We start from the raw sequence: 21,886 nt of genomic DNA on the forward strand, positions 1-21,886 counted from the left end.
GTTGATTTTCTTGGTTGGTTCTACTGGTGACAGGTTTTCTTCTGAGGTCGTTGAGGAACGCTTTTCTGTAATTGTTATTTGGCGGAGACGTTTTCTCCCGGGGTTTAGAGAAATTTTTTGATGGGGGCGTTTTTGGATGGAGGCATGAGGGACAAATAATAGGTTGACATGAATTGCTTCTAACAAATTTTGTTTCCAAAAATATAAAAGAAATGTATTTTTGGAGAAAATATTGCTTATCATAATTGTTTATATTTTATGTTTGGCATTTTTGGAAACAGGATTTGTGAAAATAATTAATATGAAGGACACATGTCAACATATTATTTATCCCCCATGCCCCCATCCAAAAATGCCCCCATCAAAAAAATTCTCGTTGCAGATGTGCTGGTTTCTGGTACTGAGGATGCTTCGCGAACTAAGAAAGCTCCGTCAGTTATCTCCTTGTTGTTTGCTTTTCGTCTTTTTCTTCCGTTTTGCTGTGCAACATCTTTTTCTATATCAAGTCTGACCTCCGCTAAGTTACATAGCCTTGCATCCTGCTGATCCCCTTTGATCTCCATTTCACCCATGGGTGTAGGGAAACGAAGGTAATGATGATATGTTGAAGTTATTCCTCGTAAACGATGCACCCATAATCGTCCCATGATGACGTTATATGGTGAAGGTGCGTCTACCACACAGAATCTGGTGTTTGTCACCAAAGGTCCTGCTCGTACCTGTAAAACAATTTCTTCTATTGGTCTCGAAGCCGCTCCATTGAAACCATAGATTGTGCAAGTGGATGAATCCATTTGCTCAGCTGTTAGTCCCATATGTAAGTATGGTTCATAAAATAACACGTTTAATGAGCTTCCCCCATCGATGAGAACCTTTGTAACATTCCACCCGTGGATTGGTAGGGTGATCACCAATGGATCGTTGTGCATCTCCACTTCGTGGTTTACGTATTTTGTTGAGAATGTTAATGGCGTAGCCATCCATTCATCCCAAGTGGTAGTTGGTGGTCCACTTAGTTTAAACACTTCGTGTGTTTCCATATTTTTTCTGTTCCTTACTAGATCGAGGCTGTCTTCGAATAGATCTTCTTGCTCTCCGTAAGAGAAGGTAATCATGTTGATGTATTTTCCGTCTTGAGGTAGCTCTACCCTTTTCTTCGGGGCTATCTCTGTGTTAGCAGGTTGGATCTGCACATACTCCGCGAATTTTCCCTCGTCGATGAATCTTTGAATTGTGTTCCTTAGGTGGTAACATGCATCCATTGTATGCCTGTAGTACCGGTGGTAATCACATTACTCCTTAGCATTATTCGTTTTTCCGGGTTGTTTTCCCCTAGTGTTAGGATAAGGGAACCCTAGTTTTGCTCCTTCTTTGCTTAAGATGTGAGAGAACGTAGTGTTCAACTTTGTGTAGATCTTATCTACGCATTATTCTCTTCCTTTACCCCTGCCTTTGCCATCTCTGTATTTTGATCATTTGTCCCAGGAGTTGGTTCTTTCCCCAGCTTCACTTTGCCTCTTGGTTACCTCCGGAATTGGTTCCAGAGAATTTGTGCGTTGCGCAGTTGCTTTTGGCTGTGCCCTAGGGTTGTCCTTCTATATTTCTTCAAGCCTGATGTAGCGGTCTTGGATGACCCGAAGCTCCCCTTCGGAATCCAGAACTTTGTTGTGAAGTTACACGAAGATAGATGAGGTCCTATCAAGCCCATACTTATAGTAATTAATGCTAATTTATGGGTTGACTTTTACGATTGCTTGGCACGTCTTTTGCCATCTGTCTGTATATTGCATCAATGTTTCCTTGGGTCCGATGGATAATGCAAATAGCCTATCTAACCCCGCCTTGGTTGACTTGTTGTACATGTATGTCTCTAAGAACACCGTATACAATTTCTCAAAGGAGTCAATTGAATTCGCTGGTAAGTTGTCATACTATGCCAGTGCTGATCTTGTTAAGCTTGCCGGAAAGTACCTACAAAGTACTATCTCATCTCTTTCCCAATGGGCAAGGACACGAGTATAGTACCGTAGGTGAGATGCGGGATCTGAGGTACCATTGTACGCTTGGAACGTAGGTACCAGGCATTTTGCAGGGATAGACTCCCTCAAAATACGGAAAGATTACGGTGATGTCGTTGCTTCTTGTAACAGTTCTTCCAGCCTCGCTCCTACGTGGCCTATCTTCAGTCCTTGTATCTCCTTACGCATTTTCTCCATTTGCTCCATGACCATGTTTACATTGTGAGCATCTCTGAATAATGTATCATCGTAATAGGATTGGGATGGTTTGTAAGTTAGATCAACTTCATTTGGATCGTGAGGTGTTCTTCTTGTTCTTCCTATCAGTTTACCCCTTACAAGGTCAGAGTGTGCCCTGCATATTCCTAAGATGGCTCCGTTCTCTCCCTTCCTCAAAGGTGGGAGAGTTTGGGAACCTTCAATCTGTACCTCCAGCATATCTTTCAGGTTCTGGTTCTCTTGAGCCATTGCGTGCATTGCATCCTCATTCTCCTGATTTCGTAACTCCAAAACTGCCACCTTTGCTGCTATTTGTTCTTCTTCGTGATTTCCCCCACCCTGAGGAGTGTTGTCGTCTGGATCCTGAGAATCGTCCATGCCATTTTCTATTATTGGAGCATCAGGATCCAGTTTTATTAGAGTTAGGTTTCCTAATCCTCGTCCCGTGGGGGCTGAGGTTCTAGGTAACCCTTTGTCGGTCGTAGGTGGCTTCGTGATTTTACGTTGTTCTGGTAACGACATGTCGTAAAGTAGTTGCGCTCCTGATGTTTCCCCCATCCCCTCAGTAGGGGTAGGTGGTTTCGTAGCAGCCTTTTTTCTTGCTATCTCACTCTGTCCATCCTCTGCTTCGTTCCTTTGGTTTGTTTTGGATGGGTTCTGAGATCTACCTCTTGTGACAGCAGGCTGTGAGGTTGTTGATACGTCATTTGGTTTCTGTATATATTCGGATCTTTGTTACTCTGCGGACACAAAAAGGACCAAAAACTTTTGCTACTCGGGTGGCTTCGTGAAAAATAGCAATTAATGCTCTGACACAGAAGACGGCTAAGCAGCTTTTTCAGAAAAGTACTTGATTGATGACTGAAAAGATGGGTATTTAATGTTTTATGACAGCCTTGTAAAAAACAACCTTAAATGTTGGAAATGATTGAAAAGGGTGTCAAATCATAAGAAAGGAAAGCGTATTAAATGCCTTGAAAGACGTTCTTTCCCCTTAGGTGCTCACTGAGATTCCCTAGGATGTGCAGGTGCTCAGATCTAAAAGAGATTGCGTTAAGAAACGTTATTTTAGTACAAAACAAAGATTTTGGCGTTTTGTGAAAGAAAAAATTTTGGTAAGAAAATGCAGATCTGAAAGTTGCAAGTCTTTAGAGGCTATGAACTCGAAAGAACTTATATAACTTTTGGATGAACGATTCACTAGTAAGTGATATCCACCCTTGTTAAACTCAGATCTCTTTGTTGAAGAAGATGTGGTATGTCTAAAAACAAAAGGATCGAAAAAACTCGAGTTGTTGAGCAAAAAAACTTCTAGCGCCAAACTGTGACTACTAATTTTCCCATAGTCTACGTAATGTATTCATCTCAAAGGATCGAATATTATGCAATATGGATACCTCTGTTGAACTGACGATGCTTAGTGAATAAATGATAAACGTATCAAAGTAATAACAAAGACTAGCAAATAAAGCAAATAAAGCTAAGTTATCATTTGACACAAGAGATTACGTGGTTCGACTTTGTAGTCTACATCCACGGGATAATAAGTGATTGTTTGTATTAATTTTAGGTGGTTACAAAAAATCTTAAATGCTTCCCAAAGTAATAGAGAGAATTAAAGTTGTTATAACTACTTAAGTTCTATACATTAAAGAGGTATAATCTTAAGACTAGATCTTCTCTCCTAAGAATTGAATGCCTTATTTTGTTGGTGAAGCTTGGTATTTATAGCCTCGTCGTCTCCAGGTATATCTTTGTTGTCTATGGATCCATCGTTTCTTGATACACCTTCCGTACGTATGGTACCTTCGTCCACCGCGTGTATCCTCCAGTTAATCTTTGACACCTCAGCTGACACATGTTCCTTCGGGAACTTCCCAACCTTAGTACAGGTTGTACCTTCGTCCACCGCTGTCCTTATCCAATCCTGTTCTGCCACATTCTCTCTCTCCACGTGCTTGGATTATGCGTGTAGATAAGAGATTAGAGCATTTAATGCTGATTAGATGTGTCATCTACCTCTGTCCCCTCGGTAGCTGCCTCCCCATATGTTTAGGTTTTACTTTATCCATCTTGACCGTTGAAGAGCTTCTCCTTGGGCAAAGATAAAGTAGATCTACGAAGGTATCTTCTATTGCTCAGATATTTTTGTACAACGAGGTCTATACTATTATATTGTGTGTGACCGCCATGATTGTGACATGTGCTCCGCGAAATATTGATATTCACAGTTTGCCCTTTTTCTTTCGTATTCTACCAACCGGTTGAATTGGAAGAAAATGTTTTTTGTAACGCCGCAATTTTTGCACGTATCAATTGGGGGTCCCACATGTCCTTCCATGCAATAACTTCCCCTTGATTCTCGGACCCTCTAACTTTTGGATTTTCCAGTCGCCTATATAAGCAGAGAATAGTTGCAGATATTCTTATTAACTTTCATTCTTCTCTTTTGGAACTGTCGCTCTCCTCCCTTTCTTTCAGAAGTTTCTTGTCTTGCCCCCAATTGTTGCTCACTTATCGATTCTTTTGGTGCCATGATTTTCAGCACCGATTACCATTCTTTGGTTAGTAGCTCTCCGCTTTACTGTTGATGTTTTGATCCTTCGATTTTGCGTCCATTTTTGCTTTAAATTGCTTATTGATTCTTGCATGCGTTAGTTACCATCTTTAGTTTGCTTCTTCCACTGTTTGTATAGTTGGGTGTTGTTTGAATTCCTCTCTTTTCCGATCTTTCTCCATGATTGATGTGGTTTCATGATCTTGTTGATGCTATGATTTTGTACTTCAATGCGCCTTGCGGATGGATTTGATTGACAATTCACCTTTTGAGTTAACTAAATTTTCATAAGTATGAAGGATGAAGAAAAGGATTCCATAAGTACCTTGACCAGTTAACTAACTTTTCCTTGTGCCTTAATTTGTTCACAGCCTTTGGAATTGACAATTCACCTTTTGAGTTGCTTGTCCATAGTAGAATATCTTTTCCTCTAAGGACTTCAGGCATATTAAGATTATGAAAAATCAATTGAAGTTCATTATTGTAAGACCACACTCCGTTTGACAAGATATCTGACACTTTTAAGTTGATATTCTCAGATACATAGTTATTATGTTCAAATCATTCAAACAGAGTGCTATCTCCAATCCAAGAATCAAACCAGACAGAATTTTTTTCTCCATTACTAATAATCCATCTTGTATCTTCTATAAGAGATTCCGATGCCAATTTTAAGCCTGGCCATACAGTAGATTTTTTTTCCATTTAGTGCCCCATTGACCATTTTTATCCTTGTATTTTGCATGAAAAATAAAAGCCAATCTTCTTTTGAATTACTGATTTTTCACATCATCTTCATAAGAAAAGCTTTGTTAATAACTGCAAGTCTTGAAATGCCTAATCCACCTTCACTAAAGGGTGTACACACTTTTTTCCAAGAAAACTTATTGTACTGTCTTGTATCTCCATCTCCTGACCAGAGAAAGTTTCTCATGATCCTTTCACAATTTTTTATGACAGATGCAGGCCATTTATAAATTTCCATATTGTAAACCGGGATACTACTAAGAACTGACTTAATCAACACTAATCTTTCTTGAAAAGACAATAACTTACCCTTCCAAGTAGCTAGCTTTCTTTGCATCATTTGTACCATAGGCCATACAGTGGAGACTTTTACTCTGCCAGTTGTGAGAATAACTCCAAGATACTTGTCAGGGAATACACTCCTTTCCATTTGAATTATATCTTTAATCTGATTTTTTCTCAAATCTGAAGTGTTATTAATGAACATCTTGCTTTTACTCTTATTTATAATTTGACCTGAGCTTTTTTGATATTCTTCAAGAAGTTTCATGAGATTTAAAATACTTTTCTTAGCTCCATTGATGAAAATAAACACATCATTTGCAAAGAATAAATGAGTTGGATGTATACCTTTTCTTTCAACCATTAGACAAATTAAGCCTTCTTGCACCATTTGAGTTAGTCTTCTACTTAATGCTTCTTCCATTAACACAAAAAGAATAGGAGATAAAGGATCTCCCTGTCTCAATCCTATACCCACTGAAAAGAAACCACAAGGTCCACCATTCACCATTACTGATATTTTTGTTGATTGAAACAATATATGAAGCTATTCACACCAACTAAATTTCTGCAGAACCTAAAATAAGAACTCCCAGCTGACTGAATCATAAGCTTGAGATATGTCAAGTTTAAGTGCTACATTTCCACATCTTCTCTTTTTAGACATTTCATTAACCAATTCAGAAGCTAATATTATCTGGTCTTGAATACATCTCCCTTTAACATAAGCTACTTGTTGTGGTGAGACAAACTTGTGCATTAGTTTGCCATTCTTGTAGCCAAAATTTTGGTGAAAATCTTAAAACTGACATTACTTAGACCAATGGGTCTAAATTGATTTGGATTCATTTCACCTTCAGTTTTTGGAATAAGTACTAGAAATTGGAGTTAAGTCCTTTGGGTATGAATTTTCTTCTCCAGCAGAATTGAATGGCACCAACAACATCTTGATAAATAATATCCCAGCATGCTCTATAAAAACTTGTTGAAAATCCATCAGGACCAGGTGCAGTGTCCTGATCCATATCAAATAAGGTTGCTTTAATTTTATCAGCATCTGGAATCGCCTCTATCATGTCCTGATCTTCATTAGTTATCACCTTTGGAATGCCATTTAACATATGCTCAACTTCCTTGTACTTAAATTTTTGTTCAAAGTATTTCACCAATTCATCTTGTATCTGCTTTTGATCTGCAATAATATTACCACTGCTATCTTCCAATTCATTTATCATGTTCCTTGCTTGTCTGATTTTAAGATTTGCATGTAAAAAATCAGTATTAGCTGCACCCTCCTCTATCCATTTAATTCTAGACTTTTGTTTCAGAAAAGTGTTTAACAAGATTTCTTTAGAATTATATAAGTTTTGAGCTTCCACCAAAGTATTAAGATATGCTTCATCAAATGGGTTATTATCTGAATTGATCATTGTCTCTTGCTGTAGATGGGGAAAAACGATTCGCTGGTTTTTTAGGGAAGTGAAGAGACGAGCATGTTGTCGAGATTCCTCAACCGACAGTTGTGGATCTGTAGAAGGAAAGTTGAGAATTGTGTGGGATCAGTGATGATCAAGAATTGTGGATGTGTTGAAGGTTTCTAAAAAATTTGGTGAACTGACGAGTTCAAATAAGTTTTGGTAGATTGATGAATTCTTGAGAGTAGTTACTCGAGAAATTCTGCATAGACGATTGATGATTGCAGATGATCATGTCCTTCAATCATGGATTCAGAGACTTATTTATATTGCCAGAATAGTAAAGACCTTGATCCCTGTAAGTGTGATGGTTTATTGAGTGAAAGAGTGGGGAAGCAGGAAATCGTGGTGAAACCAATTCCAGGTCGTGCGGAGACTCGGTTAACCATCCACCCACTACTTTGCTAACTCCTTCAACCGTTTGCACGACTTACTCACACTTCTCATTGTAGATGAATCCACGTGCTGTAGGTCGCCAGACCAAAACCCTAATTGATATCCCCCAATGTGACGTGATTGATGTCTCACGAATCATGGAGTATGCATGGCAGACGTGTATTAATTATGAATTTGTTGACTGATTAGACAGTGAGTCTAGATTTTGTTGAATTGAGCACGAGTGATGAATGCTCGGTGATTCATGGATTGAACATGTATAGTTCTTTGAATGATGTTGACGTTGTGCTTGTTAGCAAAATTGTAAATTCGATGATGAATTACTGATAAACTTACTGAATATTGATAGTTGGATCAATATTTGAGCAGTTGAGCAAGTATTGCTCATTTTAGTAAATTTCTGATAATTTACTGAATATTGATAGACTGAGCAAGTATTGCTCAATTCGACGAATTATTTATTGGTGACCTGATCCAATGAAATATTAACTAAAATATTGGTAGACTACCAAACATTATATGATTAATCCAGATGTTGGTTATTGATCAACATAAATTTATTAGTGTTTGAATCTTGCTCAGAATGATGATTCGTGGAGTGTTTATTCGAAACCCTAATTTCTAATCAATTGTTCGTCAATTGATGAATCGCTGAAAATAGATCACGAGTGATAGAGGGACCGACCACATTGGATGATGGATGTCCATGTGACGCCCAAATGCTCGAGTGAGCATGCACCAGAGTCCTCAGTGGGCTGGTTGGTGAAAGAAGGATGATTAAATGATGGTTTCATCATTCATTGAAATAGTTCTCGATTGAGCATTAGGTGATAAAACCTAATTATAGGAAATTGAGGGACCGACCAAGAGAGCATGATACCAGCTCTTGGTGTTCATGGGACCAGCTGGTGGTCGTTTGAGAAAACTCCAGGTTGGTTGAAAAGAGTTTGGGCCCAATATGAGCAATTGAGAAAATTAGGTCAAAATTGTGAAAATGTGTGGGACCGGCTTTGTGCAAGCCTTAGGGCTGATCCTGGTCGGTCAAGGAAGCATGCCCGTGTCACCATAATATCCGTGTCTCAATCCTGAGAGTTTCATTATTTTCTGACGCGTGTTTGAGCAACATGTTGATTTTTCAGAAGAGTTTGATCTTAACTGAAATTCTTAATTTTTGCTCGAATGAGCATGTATGCTCATTTTATCAATATTTTGTAAATATTAAAATAAGGATATTTTAACATTTAATATTATCGTGAGAAGCTAGCCGGTCGTGTAACCATGTTGGCTTTCGGCTTTTTCATGATTCGAGCAATATTTGAGAAACTATGGGAAACCTAGGTTGCCCAGTCCCGCAACACCTTATTTTATATTATTATTTTTCATGAAACTGTGAAACTATGGAGAAACCATGAGTTTTGTTGAAACGGAGGAGTTTCATGATATTAGGGAAATAATAATTATGAAAGACTAGGGATTGCAATGTGTGGGACCGGCCACTGCTTGGGCATGGCCGGCCGGCTAAGTTTCCCGGTCCCGCAACACCTTTCCCTATTTTATATTATTATTTTTCATGAAACCGTGAAACTATGGAGAAACCATGAGTTTTGTTGAAACGGAGGAGTTTCATGAGATTAGGGAAATGATAATTATGGAAGACTAGGGATTGCAAGGTGTGGGACCGGCCACGGCTTGGGCATGGCCGGCCGGCTAGGTTGCCCGGTCCTGCAACACCTTTCCCTATTTTATATTATTATTTCTCATGAAACCATGAAAATATGGAGAAACCGTGAGTTTTGCTCAAACAAGGAAAGTTTCCAGAATGAAGGAGTTTTCATGAGTTCATGAAAATAACAAAATAAGAAAAAATAATGGGAGAGGCATGGGACCGGCCACGGCTAGGGCACGGCCGGCTAGCCGGTGGGGCTGGCCCATGAGCGCTCCTTATTATTTTATTATTATTGTTTTTCTCCTGTTTTGTGTAGGATTCCTCATTTATCCATATTTTCGAATGCTCGTTTGTGCATTCGGGTGCTCGGTCGTGCATAATTGTCGAGTACACTTGCACCATTTTGTGGGGCTTACTCAGTGATGGTCCTGATGCCCGGTTGTTGAATAATTATTATCAATTTATGAAATTCAGTGGAGAATAATTCATGAAACTGGGGGATAAAGATGAGTATTTATTTATTATAAATTCATAGGATCAGCCGTGGATTCGTCCATGAATTCGAAATAATAAAATAAGCATGACCATTCCATGGGATCATGGATTCGACCATGGAATCAGAATAATAAGATTATATATTACCATTCCATGAGATCAACCGTGGATTCGATCATGAAATCGGAGTAATGAGATAAGATAGTTGTCTATTGCCATTTCATGAGATCACGTCATGGATTCGATCATGAAATCGGAGCAATGAGATAAAATAGATTATCTTCTAGGAATTCAGCGACGAATGTCATGGTAGAATTAATCTATTGCAGAAAGGGTATTAGCCAGTTAAAGCGTCATACACATTATGAAAGGTGCATAGTCAGGGAGCGATGAGTGTTACCGGCAACCTGAAGGCGTTAATGCTCTCAATCTTACGGAGAACGACCAGAGTCTATACACGGTCTCTCTACATAGTCAAGGAACAATGAGTGTCACCGACGTCCTGAAGGCGTTGAATTCTCAATCATATGGAGAACCGCCAATTATGTTATTCTACATAGAGGGCATGATGAAATGCGAGGCATCGAACGCTGAGCTAGTGGAGGCCTTTCGAGAAACATGTTCATCATGGCTCGTAAAATATGAATCGTCACATGCCTGAAAGACGTGTCAGAAACATGCGGTATCTTAATTTTACGATTTTGATCTTTGTTGAAAACCCACCATCTACATTAAGTTCCCTGCTTAGTGAGGGACAGTCATGTTCCGCGGTAAGCATTAAATGGTGATTTTCAGTCTACGAGATCAGTGGTTGAACTCAGTTATACAAAGGTATTTTCAGAATTCTCGATTTGCTTCAATGGTGTCATGTACGAGCAAATGTTCAGGTGAGGACCCTGATAGTATGATAGAGTGCCATCCCGTGAGCACGGAGAGATGAGGCGCTGCTGATTTGGACGGTCGGACGTCCAGTTTTGGTCGGTTTAGCGTTTGCGGGATCGATCCCAAAAAGGAAATCCTTGTGTTAGGAACAAACGTTCGTTCCTTCGTTAGTTAGTTTAAGAAACAAACAAAATAGGCCTGAGTCTAGTGATAAAAATTTTGTCTACGCGCTTTCACGAAAGCCAAAATTTTCTTTTTTAAATATGTGAGATTTCACAAAAGGTAATAAATTCTCGTTTCAAAGGTGGATGCTCGTACGAGAGGGAAGTTCTTTTTTTTTTGAATAGACGTGTGTCTGTTAGCAATAAATTTTTTTTGTCTATGAGCTTTCATAAAAAAAATTATTTTCGATATGTGAGCTTTCATAAATTTTTGAAAATACACTTCTCGTTTCAAAGATGGATGCTCGCGAGAGGGAGCAAAAATATATACATAAATTTTCAAAGTTACGTGGGTTTCGCGTTAAAATATATATTTTTTGTAAAATAAATGTTTTTATTTTGAACAATTGTTGAAAGTAGACAATTGTTCACGGTGAAATAATGTGTGTATGTGAGCTTTCAAAATTATAGAATGGATGTCTGTCCAATTTTTGAAAAACCAGTGGATGTTCACACAGTGAAAATTTATGTGAAATCAAATTTTGATTTTCAGCAATTGCTAGAAGTACACAATTTTTGATAAAGTATTGTTTGTATGGATTTTGTGATCTGATAGTATATGCACAAAACCAATGAGGGTTCACTCGGTGGGAGTCGCTCACACGGTGAAAATTATGTGAATTGTTCAATGATGGAAGTTTCGTGAATTGTTCACGGTTTTATGAAAATCACGTTATGGTTTTGAATAACGAATTTTGTTCGCCTTTGCATGTTTGAAGGAGCGAAAAAATTCTCGAGATTATAATCACTACAGGTAGTGAAATTATAAATAGGTAAGAGTTTGATGGTTACCATTTTTGTTGTGTGTTTGTTATTGGTATATTCATGACTCCATGTCATTCGCCTCAGATAATGGTGATTTCCAGTTACAACGTTCTTCCGGGGAACGCTCCAAAAATATCAAGTCAAAGATGAAGACTTCTGCAGATGTTCATGCCGAGGTGAATCAACCTTTCAGAGACGCTGGAAAGCTGATACATTGTATTTCTGTCAATTATCATCTGGGAGTCGTCCGTGGTGGAATCAACACTTTCTTAGCTTTAGCGGATGCGTAAGAGAAGCAGGGACGAGATGAGTTATTACTGAAAAGGAAAGATGAAGATAAAGGCTTGCAGCTTATCAGAAAAGCGTCGCTGGCTTCAGCAAATGAGACTGGCGGCTGAAGATGAAGTCCGATCTCGTGCGGAAGGCGTAGCTTCTGATTCAGATGTAGATGAATGAAGAGTTTCGTCATCGGAAAATTCAGAAGTCAGGTCTTCATTGAAAATGCTGTAGAATCTTCGTCCGACATCGTATTTTCGCGATCTACCCATGTTTTTCATTCCCAGGAATTTTCCAAGCTTTATAGAAGAATATTTTTGGGTTTCGAGCATGTTTAGGGGCCGAAATAGGCGAAACAGTAAACTTCCAGGAGACTTCCAAAAAATTTCAGCTGGCATGTAGTCCAATATTTTGGCCACATCTCTTTGCTAGTTTCTCCAATTGATGTGAATTTTGGATATGTTGTAGATGACATCCATACGAAGAGAATGGTATATGAACCATACCTAGATTATTCACCAATTTATCCTAGATCGCTGATTTGTGTGGGACAGTGTAAAATCATCTCAGACGAGCTTGTTGTAAAACACTCATGTTGTGTCTTTAGACCATTCGCTTGTGTCTTGAACGGTTGGTGAAGGATTTAAATGTCATTGATTCATTTGAGATCAGGAACCCTTGATTGATACATGAGCATGGTTCTTGCAGTGCCATCTTGCTTCTGTCATCCGTAGAAACGTCACTTCTGAAACCCTGGTCACATGACCATAACCGAGGTTGCTCTCAAGAGGGAATGATGTAATGACCATGGTTTCATGTCATGGTGGTAGAATTTATTTTATGATGAATGATTAGCACATGAGATTCTGGTGCCACGGGTCTTGGACTGTGAAACTGATCATCATGATCAGTGGACCGTCAGTCCCCAGTATTTTGTTAAATCTCTCCTTTTCGTTTTCTCTTCTTCTGGCAAGACTTGGATAGAGGACCCAGGTAGAAAAATTGATGTAAAGACCTAGGTATTCGAAGTTGAAGGTACCTTGATGAAGGACTTAGTGTAAAGACCCGGTGGACAACGATCGACTGTGGAAGTTATGAATCCCGTCTAAGAATTGCTGCTTGCATGTTGTATGCTCTGGAAGTTGTAGGAACCTCATATAGTGTTGGAATTCGGTGCTTGACCCCAAGTTTTTAAGATAAGAGACTGAATTATCACATGAGGAAAGAATCACTCAATTTGGAGTTGTAGAGTTCAGCCAACGAAGCATGCACATTTGTAATTTGTAATCCCGTACAAATTTTTCAGATTTTGTAGACCTGACGATAAAGGCCTTATCTTTCAACTCGTATATCCGAATGATGCACCCTTTTGGTATGTTGTAGAAGATACATAGACGAACATCTTTCTTTCAGGAAGAATTATACCATTCCTAACCCATCAGTACGTTTTTGTAAAACCATGGCTTGAAGTGTGTTGTATCTCGTTTGTATAGGTGATGAGAACATCTTGTAGAAGACTTTGAATTGTGCCCTACAGTCGTGGAAGATTTGGGAAGACTTTCATGTGAACATGTTATCATGTATACACATCTTGATATGAATCATTAGTTATTGGAGAAGTCCGCTTCATGTGTAACACTTCAGAGAATGGTAAGTTGATGAAGCCCTGTCATGAGGATGTTGCTCCTGAGACCGTTGTTGATGCTGAGATACCGACTGAATTTTCTCCAGATGTTCTTGTTGATGCTGCGAATATGAACGGATTTCCTCCACATATCCTTGTTGATGTCGATACTATGGTTGGAGTTGCTCCAGAGACCGAAAAGGCTAGATTATCGACATAGTCTTTGCTCCTCCTTTATATGCACGAACTGATTGGTGAGTTGAGTATTTCTAAGATGAAGGTGTACTAGGATTTCAACCCAAATTCTCCACAATGGCTTCGTCTGGGAATAGATTTTGTTGTGGCAGATAGCAGCGGCAATTCCCATTCTGGATGTGAGGAGAAAAGGTTCCTTGGTTGTGCAAGGTTCGTGATGTAGAGAAGCTTCGTTGATGACGTTTCATGGAATTACATCAGTCTGCAATAACTTTTTATGTGGATAACATTTATTGAAATAGATTTTAATCGATTTCTCCAATAAGATCAAGTCCCCAGTGTATGTTGAAGGAGTTTGTGCCATCCATGGATGAATGATGTTGCATCTGCTTCAGAAGTCTTATCATGGGATAATGAAGACTTATTGATTGTAGTTCAGTTACACTTTAATCGTGATATTGTTGAATCAGCGTGTCATCGTCAAGATATTTGTGCTGAAGCCAGATGCGCCATTATCAAAGGTGTACTCTTTGATTGGGAGTACAATTTGAAGGCTTCTTATATGCTTGAGTGTTGAAGTGTATATTCATTAAGAATCGAGTGTCTTAAGTTTGATCGTCTCGGCCCAGTATCTTCTGTTGATTCAGTATTCCTTTCATTGCGGATGTGGGATTCAACACTTGTGCAGCCATCAGAGCTTTATGATTTTGTGGAACACATGGACACTCCTGCAAGGCTGGAGAAATGTCCAAAGTGATCTTTGCCAGACATCATCTCAGTAATGAATGTCTCAATGCTCGACTCGGAGAAGTATCAGATTCAACCACTCGGTAAAGTACTAACGCGGTGAAGCTACAATTCATAACGTCTTGCAGAGTTGCTAGCAATTGGGTCCCCATGCTAGGATAGCACGTGAGGAAATAAATGACACAAACATGAAAGGAATGAGACTTTCTTGAGTGAGGAACCTCTTTATGAATATCTATGCATCTTTTGCAGGTTCTTGCTTCAACCTCGTCAAAGTTCAAAATTCCCTCAAGTGCTCTGATGATGGAATGTCCGCCAAATCTTCTGGATCAGAACTTTCTTTGTTGGAGAGATATGCAACCAAAGGCGCTTTGTCAGTAGCCATCTTTTCAGCGTGGATCCACGCTTGTCTTAAGGAGATGTCATATCCTGGATCTTCTTGATTTGTTGAACTTATGTTCACTTTGAGAGTGATGTATCCATAAGTATTTTCGAGCTTTAAGGTCTCTGATTGAGATGGGATCACGAGTAGCTTCTTGTTGAGTGATGCCTGCGGCTCTGAGGTTTTCAGTGGAACGATGTTGATGGCGGTGTCAACATCGATCAACATTCTTCCGAATTTGTTTCCTCTGAGATGGACTGTGGTAAGCAGTCCCCAGTTGTGTATCTTCTTGTTTGTGGATGAAGGTTTAAGGAGTATTTCCGGGATAGACAGACGTATGACATAATGTAATTCGGTGTTGTGAACATGTTTTTCCTTTGTGCCTTAGACAGATAGAGCAATTTCACAGATATGCTCGATCAACGATTAAACTGCTTCTTTGACTGGTTGTTCAGAGAGTCTAAAGGTTCTGATTGGGAGAGGATTTATGTGTACTCCTTTAGTCCCCAGTTGAAGCTATTGTGGATTAACCTTCTCTTTGAAGATGTGCTTCAAAATATTGCAGTTACTTGTTGGATGATTGATGAATCTATGAAGATGACAATACCTGGGATTCACCATTTTTTCTTCAGTTGGATCTCTCTAATGAACAGTAGATTGCATCATCTTGAACCTAGAATTTCGGTAACTCGATCACTTCTTTAGTGGGAATATGGAATTTTGAGTCCCCGTTTGATCATTTCCCCATTCGTCGATGCCGGGTTGAGGATTATGCAAGATTGGTTATCCTTTCTTTGCACTTTCGGGGGAACTTGGGATGTTGGAAAAGAGTTCTTATGTGGCTGCACTTTGGATTTTATCTTGATACCTTCAGCAACATTCATGGAAGGTTGGATATTATACTGCTTGTTGACTAGGCGTCGGCTGCTTTGAGGTTCCTCGAACTTGCAGACTTTGCTCTTTCCAGTAAAGCAGGTGCACTAATCGTTGATCGTCTGGCTGCTTCATGAAGCTCTGAGAAAGTCTTGAACCAGAGATTTTCTAGCAAGGCTCTGTAGACCGGGATCATTCCGTTGATGCACAAGTCCACCAGTTGTTGTTCAGTGACATTCGGGTCATGTAATGTATTTTCAAAGTTGTTGTAGTAATAAATAGAGTTCGTTCAAGACTTGTGAAGGTTGTGCTTTTAGATTTAAATTTTAAAACTAAAGAAAATAAAGAAAATTAAAACTGATTATATTAGAGAGACCGGGGTTCAGGATTTCACCAATCACCAAAATTCATGTAATTTAATGTTAATTTTTATCATGCAATTCTAGACAATATAACTCCAATCAAAAGAAATTGTGATTCTAATCATTGCGTAAATTAGATTTTCAAAACATCAATTGTTAATCGCAATAATGAAGTATCAAAAGCCCTAAACTAAGCATACTTCATCAAGAGAAAACACAACTAATTAATAAAAATCATTATTCAATTTCATTCGGTGCAAATAATCATAAAAGAATTGCATAAATAAATTCAAATAAATTTTACCACATAAATTTTGGAAGAATGGCTTCCTCCATCGCCCCGGAATATTGGGTTTAGCTCATCATGTTAGAAACACACTCAAAATATGTATTCATGACTCAAAAAGTGTTTACAAGAAGAGAAAATAGTGAAACAAGAAATCTGCAACAGCACATGCGCGTTGCAGACCGACTGTTTCAACTCTCAACTGTTATGATGAAGATAATTGTTACAAATATGAAGATAAATGTTGCAGAAGAGGATGAAGAAACTGTTACAATGTAGATAAATGTTGCAAACCAGTTGAAGAAACTGTGACAAGCATTTGAAGAAACTGTTACGACGGATGAAGAAACCGTCGTTGTTTCCCTGTTCTTCACGAGAAACAGCAACAGAGTTCTGAAAACTCTTGATTCACGCTTCCTGAGCTCTCCTCTCGACCCCAAACTCTCCCCAATCCTTCTATGTGATCCTAGGAACCTATTTATACATCATTGCGACATTGAATCTCCCAAAATCTCTTTATTTAATCCCATTATTTCTTTTATTCTCGAAAATATATTGTTTCCAAAAATCGTTTTCCTACGCGTCTGCATCTGTATTTCTTTCCTTCTATACCTTCTTCATGCTCCAGAATATCGATCAACTCTTCCAAGCACGTGCAGTACACGTTTAAATTCCTCACAACTCATGCAAGCTCATGTTTTTCCTCTAACTCCCTGTTTGGATTAAACCAAGTTATCCAGCCAAATTTGATCGAAACAAACACCCATACTAGCTCTGTTAGGACATATCACAACTACCCATGAAGTTTCAGCGATTGAATCACACAAAAACTCCTCCAAACATTCGATCTAAATTCTTCCAGTGAAGTGAAATGTTTTCCCGGCAAAATTGGTTTTGAATTTGAGAAGAAGATGTCCTCTCCCTAATCCTGTACGGGTTTCCCTTTAGCACTTGCCTTATGGGGTGCAAATAGTAATTTTTGGGCGTAAATAGTAATTTTTTTGGGGTTTCTCCGGCACATTTTTGGGGTGCTTCCGGTGCATTTCTGGGGTGCCTTTAATACTTTATCCTGGGGTGTAAAACACCACTTTTCGAGCCAATTTTGCTGCAAGAGCTTATTTCTCTATAAATACCTACAAAGACATAAAATAACAAAATAAATACAAAATCGAGCACTAACAATACATACAATTGAGACATATTAGACACATAAATGCGTCTATCAACACCCCCAAACTTATTATTTGCTAGTCCTCGAGAAAATCAAAACTACAAAATAAAAATGACTACACTTAGCACGTGCAGCAAGCCGTTAAACCGCTAGGTGTCCCTAGCGGCGGAGTGTTGTCTCCGGAGGGTTTACCAGAGGTGTACCCACAAAACCTTTACTCCAGACCCTAGCTCTCTACGCAGAACCTTGAAGGCACTAAAGAAACTTCTTGGTTGGCATACTCTCTTTGACTACATGAGGAAGTACCCTGATGCAAAATTCCAATTGATGTACACGAGCATACTAAAATTCATATATAAGTGACAGAGCTCTACTCAGATAGTTTCTGTACATCATAAGCGAAGTCAACCAATCACATGGAAAGATTAAGAAGATGGATAAAGAGATTGTTAAAAGTGAACGGTGTTTCCCATATCTGTCTGAAGGCCTCTGCTAAGGTGAACCTATCTTAATGGACTGAGATACCGATCTGACTAATATCAACACATCTGGCATATACAAGGGGACCAGTGGTCGATAAACTTAACTCTAGGTCAACACAACTGGCATATACAAGGGCACCAGTGGTCGACTTTATTGAATTTATTCCGGTTGGTCTAATGGTCTGGTCTTTTTTTTTCATTTTTTTTTTAATTGTTTTTTCATTTTTTTTTTGGTATATCAATCACTCTATTCCACCCTAGCAAAGGTAACAACTTGAATCGTGTGCCCCACCAAATCACTTATAAAATAAAAACAGAAGGATTAGGATTCAACGAGATATGGCGAAACTACCATGTTTTTTTTTTAATTCTAACACCTGAGATCTGTGCTTTTATGAATAGACTCTTTAGATGTTTCCATCTAATCATATTGGTTCCTCAACTCCTACGACCAAGATGTTCCCATCCACTTAGATTGGTTAGTGCCAACCTTAATAAGCATAAATTTCTAGGCTCTGGAGTTTATTTGTTGCAGCTAAGAGCTAACAAAAAGTTTCTTCCCCACCCCCAAACTTAAATCTAACATTGTCCTCAATGTTCTAAAGATGAAATTAAAAGCATGAACAATAAGAAACTGTTACCACTTGATGGATGGAAAAAGAAATAAGGAAGGATATTACCGTAAGCATGAGTACCTCCCAGGAAATGATAAATTTAAAGTCTTTAGCTAGATATCAAATACCTCAAAAAGGATCGTCACCTTTCAAAGTCATATATAAATAGTCGAAACAATTGTGGGTCCATAAGACCAAATAGAGTTGACACCAGTATGAGACAACTGCACTGATTCAGAAAAATGAAAAGAAGGAGCACGTCCTCATCTAAGGTTTCTGTCAAGACAACTGGGTTTATCTGCGGCGTGTAATTGAACTTCATATGTGTGTCTCGATAAATAGATTCATCCGAAATAAGGGTCTCTAATACTTGGGTTACCTCCTGGACAGTATCAGGAGGATCGGGTTGCGGAGTCTGAAAAGACTCAAGTAATATCTCAGATGTACAAAGCTCGAGTACCAAGTTAGGGAATCTAATTAGGGATACGATACAATCACAAGAACCATCACTACCCCCGAACTTAGGGTTCACAGACAAACCTCTAACTATTTCTTGAATTTCCGGATCTTCAGAGTCCTTAAAATACTCAAGAGATTCTTCTAGTTCTCTACCCCCAAACTTAGGGTCATCATTATTCTCAGAAAAACCTAAAACTATTGCCTGAATTTCTGGGTCCATAAAATCTTTAAAATACTCAAGAGCTTCTTCTAAAGATTGACCACGTATCTGCTCTAAGAGAATGGTTTCCTCAAAATCATCTAAACAATCTACCAGTAAATTGTCAAGCTAATTATCCTGAACCAAATCCTGAACTAAAGTACTAATCATATTCACTTCTTCTAAATCATCGTTCTCAGAAGGTTGTCTAGTAACATTAAAGACATTTAGTTCAGTGGTCATATTACCAAAGGATATGTTCGTAATCCCAGTCCTACAGTTGATGACAGCGTTAGCTGTGGCTAAAAATGGGCGACCTAAAATCACTGGGATTTGACGACTTAGGTCCTGAACAGGTTGGGTGTCTAGAACAACGAAATCCACAGGATAAATAAACTTATCAACCTCAATCAGAACATCCTCTATGACACCACGAGGGACTTTGACAGACCTATCAGCTAATTGTAGTGTCATTTTAGTCGGTTTCAACTTACCAAGACCTAGCTGGGTGTATACATGATACGGGAGTAAGTTAACACTAGCTCCTAAGTCAAGTAAAGCTTTATCGACCATGTGATTACCAATCGCACAAGATATGGTGGGGAATCCAGGATCCTTATACTTAGGGGGTGTTTGGTTCAGAAGAATGGAAATTACCTGACCAGCTAAAAAATCTTTCTTATGGACATTAAGCTTATGCTTTCGTGTACAAAGATCTTTAAGGAACTTGGCATAAGCAGGCATCTGCCTAATTGCTTCTAATAGCGGAATGTTGATGTTCACCTTCTTAAATGTTTCCATTATCTCGTTGAAAGTCGACTCCTTCTTTGTTGGGGATAACAAATGTGGATATGGGGCTTTAGGCACAAAGGTAGACCTATCAGGAATTTTTTGGGAATCCTTAGAGACTGTTTCAGTTTCCTCGTCTACGGGCTCCTCTTGGGAAGTAGAAGGTGGAACTACAGTATGTCCACTAGGCATGGCTACCTTATTGTCTACCGTTTTACCACTCCTAAGCGTTGTTATCGAGTTCACATGGTTTGATTATTACTCACCAGCTAAAGCTATTTGATGGACTCCCCTAGGGTTGTGTTGTGGTTGACTAGGAAACTTTCCTTTTTCTCTCAATATCTCATTTATCTGACTAACCTGGGTTTTCAACTCGGAAATAGCCTGAGAGTTAGCCTGACATATTCTCATATTTTCTTCTAAACCTTGAGCAACAGATTGCTGAAACTGCACAGTGTTATGAGTTAACAAAGCAAGAGACTCTTCTAAACTCATAATCTTCTTATCTGAAGGGTTCTGAAACTGTGCCGGAGCTGAAGGATTCTTAGTATAGCCAAAACCTGGGGGAACCTGAGCATTACTAGACTGACCTTGATTCTGGCCCTTGGACCAAGAAAGTTTGGATGGTTTCTCCAGCCAGGGTTATAGGTTTCTGAATATGGGTCAAACTTATGTTGGTTATCAAACCTAGTGTTGTTATAAAGAGCATTGGCTTGCTCTTCAACAACATGGCCTTCCCAAAAAGGCTCATTTCTTCTTCTACTACCACTAGAATGACCTAATTCTAAGGCTTCTAACCTTTTGGCTATAGCTGTTATTTTGGCATCTGATTCATAAAATCCTTCTACCCTATTAACATTTCCTCTACTTAGAAGAATTGTTTTTTGGGGTTCCTTACTATTTTCCCATTGTTGGGTCTTATCGGCGATTTCATTCAAAAATGTCATCGCTTCATCAACAGTTTTATTCTCAAACCCACCCGTGCATAAGGACTCAACCATGGTTGTTGTTGAATAATCTAAACCCTCGTAGAGGATATGAACTAACCTAACCTTCTCCAAACCATGATGAGGACATTGAGATATCAAGTCATTGAACCTTTCTAAGTACCTATATAAAGATTCTCCCTCTTGTTGGGAAAAAGTACATATTTGTGTCCTAATAGACGATGTTTTATGCCTTGGGAAAAACTTATGTATAAAGGCAGAAGTAACATGGTCATAGGTTTCAATTGACTCAGAGTCCAAACTATACAGCCAAGATTTGGCTTTATCTTTTAAGGAAAAGGGGAATAACCTAAGTTTCAACGCATCATCACTTAGGTTCTTAATTTCAGAGTACTACAAACTTCCTCAAATTCCCTAACATGAAAATAGGGGTTCTCATTCTCCTTCCCTAAAAACCTTGGGAGCATCTGTAAAGTCCCAGGTTTCAGTTCATAATTTGCCTCGCTTTCAGCTAACTTGATACAAGACGGACGAGAGGTCCTAGTTGGGTTTAGCAAAGCTTTCAAAGTTGCCATTTCTGGCACTACCAAAGGACTAGGGGTACTTTCCTCACAAAGAGACAGATTCTCAAAACTGAAGTTTCCAAAAACGGGGCTCTCAAAAGAAGAGTCTTCGAGCTCCCCGCCTTCACAAGAAGAACTACTAGGTTTGTCACTAATCAAACGACCTAGAGTGTTTCTTTTCCAAGCCCGTTTAA

General features: G+C 38.9%; 2 protein-coding genes across 2 annotated transcripts; both read right to left on the minus strand.

The window, feature by feature from the left end:
- Positions 1-323: 323 nt before the first annotated feature.
- On the minus strand, positions 324-1,262 carry LOC113351741. Its single transcript, XM_026595677.1, has one exon. It carries the CDS (start codon positions 1,260-1,262, stop codon positions 324-326), a length of 939 nt encoding a protein of 312 aa, XP_026451462.1.
- A 4,316-nt stretch (positions 1,263-5,578) lies between these two features.
- Positions 5,579-6,334, minus strand: LOC113351742. Its single transcript, XM_026595678.1, has one exon. It carries the CDS (start codon positions 6,332-6,334, stop codon positions 5,579-5,581), a length of 756 nt encoding a protein of 251 aa, XP_026451463.1.
- Positions 6,335-21,886: the final 15,552 nt, after the last annotated feature.

Source organism: Papaver somniferum, chromosome 2 (assembly GCF_003573695.1).
Source record: "Papaver somniferum cultivar HN1 chromosome 2, ASM357369v1, whole genome shotgun sequence".
Lineage (NCBI taxonomy): Eukaryota > Viridiplantae > Streptophyta > Magnoliopsida > Ranunculales > Papaveraceae > Papaver > Papaver somniferum.